At 31.9% G+C, this 2,155-nt stretch overlaps 1 protein-coding gene across 1 annotated transcript; it reads left to right on the forward strand.

Moving 5' to 3' along the window:
- Nucleotides 1-956: 956 nt before the first annotated feature.
- Tsp_14299 (hypothetical protein) lies at nucleotides 957-2,146 on the forward strand (the record flags this gene model as incomplete). The annotated part of the gene is made up of 5 exons (XM_003366970.1): nucleotides 957-1,008; nucleotides 1,086-1,124; nucleotides 1,435-1,518; nucleotides 1,879-2,000; nucleotides 2,048-2,146. Coding segments are annotated over exons 1-5 (396 nt in total), but the record flags the coding sequence as incomplete, so codon positions are not given.
- Nucleotides 2,147-2,155: the final 9 nt, after the last annotated feature.

Below are 2,155 nucleotides of genomic sequence, written 5' to 3' on the forward strand. Positions count from 1 at the left end.
TTTTTCCAATATAATGTAAAAAAAGTTTTTTTATTTTGGAAACTTTTTTTCAGTGGAAGCTATATTTTTATTATCCCATATAATTTTGATTAGATGAAAAAACATTGATAAAATATAAATTATGAATCACCTTGTACTTTTAAGCAACTAAATCACACAACATGCATAAATACGCAGTGATAGCATTTCCGTTTATTTTTTGTAATTTGCGATGCTTCATGTTTAATAAAGTTTACGTTTTAGGTAATTTTAGGGGAAAAAAATTTGCATAACAAATGCAAATATTTACGTAGTTATAGGAAGTGTGTAAAATAAAAAACGTAAAAAAATTTCATCGTCTCGTTTTCATAATGTTGCTCATAATGTTCATTTTTACTGCGCTATTACTGATGGAAAATTAGGTTGTTCTTCGTGAAGCAAAGTAAATATTCATTTGCATAATTTACTTATTATAGAATTGACCAAGCACATCGATTTTATTAGGTTATGCAGTTCACTGCAATGCTATCCATCTAGCACGTGGTCAACTATAATTCCGCTCTTTAACACCACCATGAATAACTGGTAAGTTGGCTTTGATATTTTGGTGGTGGTATGCTATGCATGTTACTTTACATATATGGTGAATGGGAACTGGCGGGTGTCTTTCTAGTGTTATTATTGCTAAGTTTTAGATACATCAGATGCTGAAGACGAAGAAGTATCTATTTCTGTTTTTTATTTATAGATGATTGCATTAATATAATTCACTTTTAGAATTTGCATTATTTTATATTCATATCAATGAATATAAAAAATCCTATCATGAGAAGATGATCCCACTTTGCTTCGTAATTATTTTCATCTGCTGTTTATTTGCAATCTTGTTTATTCCCGTGAAATTTCAATAAAAATGATGGCCAACAAGCAGCTGCGCAAAATGATTATTTGCGAGATATTTAGATTGCAAGTTAGCAATGCCATCAGCAGCACGTCTGTTATTGTATTCGTACGTGCAACGTAATGTAAGTAATATTGTGGATTGGTTGCCTTTGATTTTAGTAAATTTGAAATTTGAATTTTACATTAGAAATATAGATTTTTAGATGTGCAAGATAATACAACGCAATATCTGGAAAGTGTGGGTAAAAAATATTCTGTTTATATGACACTCATTACTTATTAAATAATTTCAACTTTCTTTATTTTTTGCTGAATTGTCTTCATTGGTATATCATCAAAGACGTAATGCAGCTATATTTATTTCTGTTCTATGTATTACGTTGCTTGCGCTTTGCATGAACACAGGATAGCGGTTGAAATGAGACTTATGAGAAACAGCCATATTATAAAAAGTGATTAAAGCCGAATAACAGTGCATCACGATATTTGAATTTCATTTATTTTGTAATCCAATGTTTTATTTTGCTGTGTTATTTAGTATCTATTTTTTAGTTCGACTATTGCTCTGTTCATGTTTCTACCGTGATCAGTCATGTGTCTCAACAGTTCCGCTTTCTGGTTTTCTTCATCGTCATAGTAAGAAAGAATTTTATGCACTTCGTTATAGCAACGGGTTGTGTCAAGGCAGTGCAACTATTTCTATGAACTTGAATATCTTTCTCTAATGGTGGTTCGGGTTTCCCTCACTGGATTGAAAAGATGTACAAAAATCTGTAAGTAATTGAGTATCTACAATCTGTTACTATTATTAATGTCTTCTAATTACACTTATATCTGATCCTGTATGCTTCTTGTGATCGAATTAAATAGTGTACGTCAACATAATTAAAACGTTTTGGAATTCCTGTTGTTCTTGCCAACATGGTATGTCACCTTTATCTCAATGCGTCCTAAATGTGCCATCACAAAAATAAGTACACATTTTGCCCATTATAGGAATAGGATTGCATCATCAACATCGAGCTCGTTCATACTCCTGCGTTGGTTTAGGTTGGCTTAATGGCGTTACTCAGTATTGGTCCAGAAATCTGTGTGGCTTCGCTTATCACAGGAGTACGGTATAATTAAATAATGATTGTAATAGTAGCATATATCGTGAATATAGTCGATTTGCACTGGTTTTCGGATACATCATACAAGTTTGGTAGTGCGTGTTGCCATCAGTGCGTTTGGTGAGTATTTTTGTAGAGTATTATGTGAGTGGGTAAGTTTT

The sequence above is a fragment of the Trichinella spiralis genome (genome assembly GCF_000181795.1).
Source record: "Trichinella spiralis strain ISS 195 chromosome Unknown Scfld5079, whole genome shotgun sequence".
Lineage (NCBI taxonomy): Eukaryota > Metazoa > Nematoda > Enoplea > Trichinellida > Trichinellidae > Trichinella > Trichinella spiralis.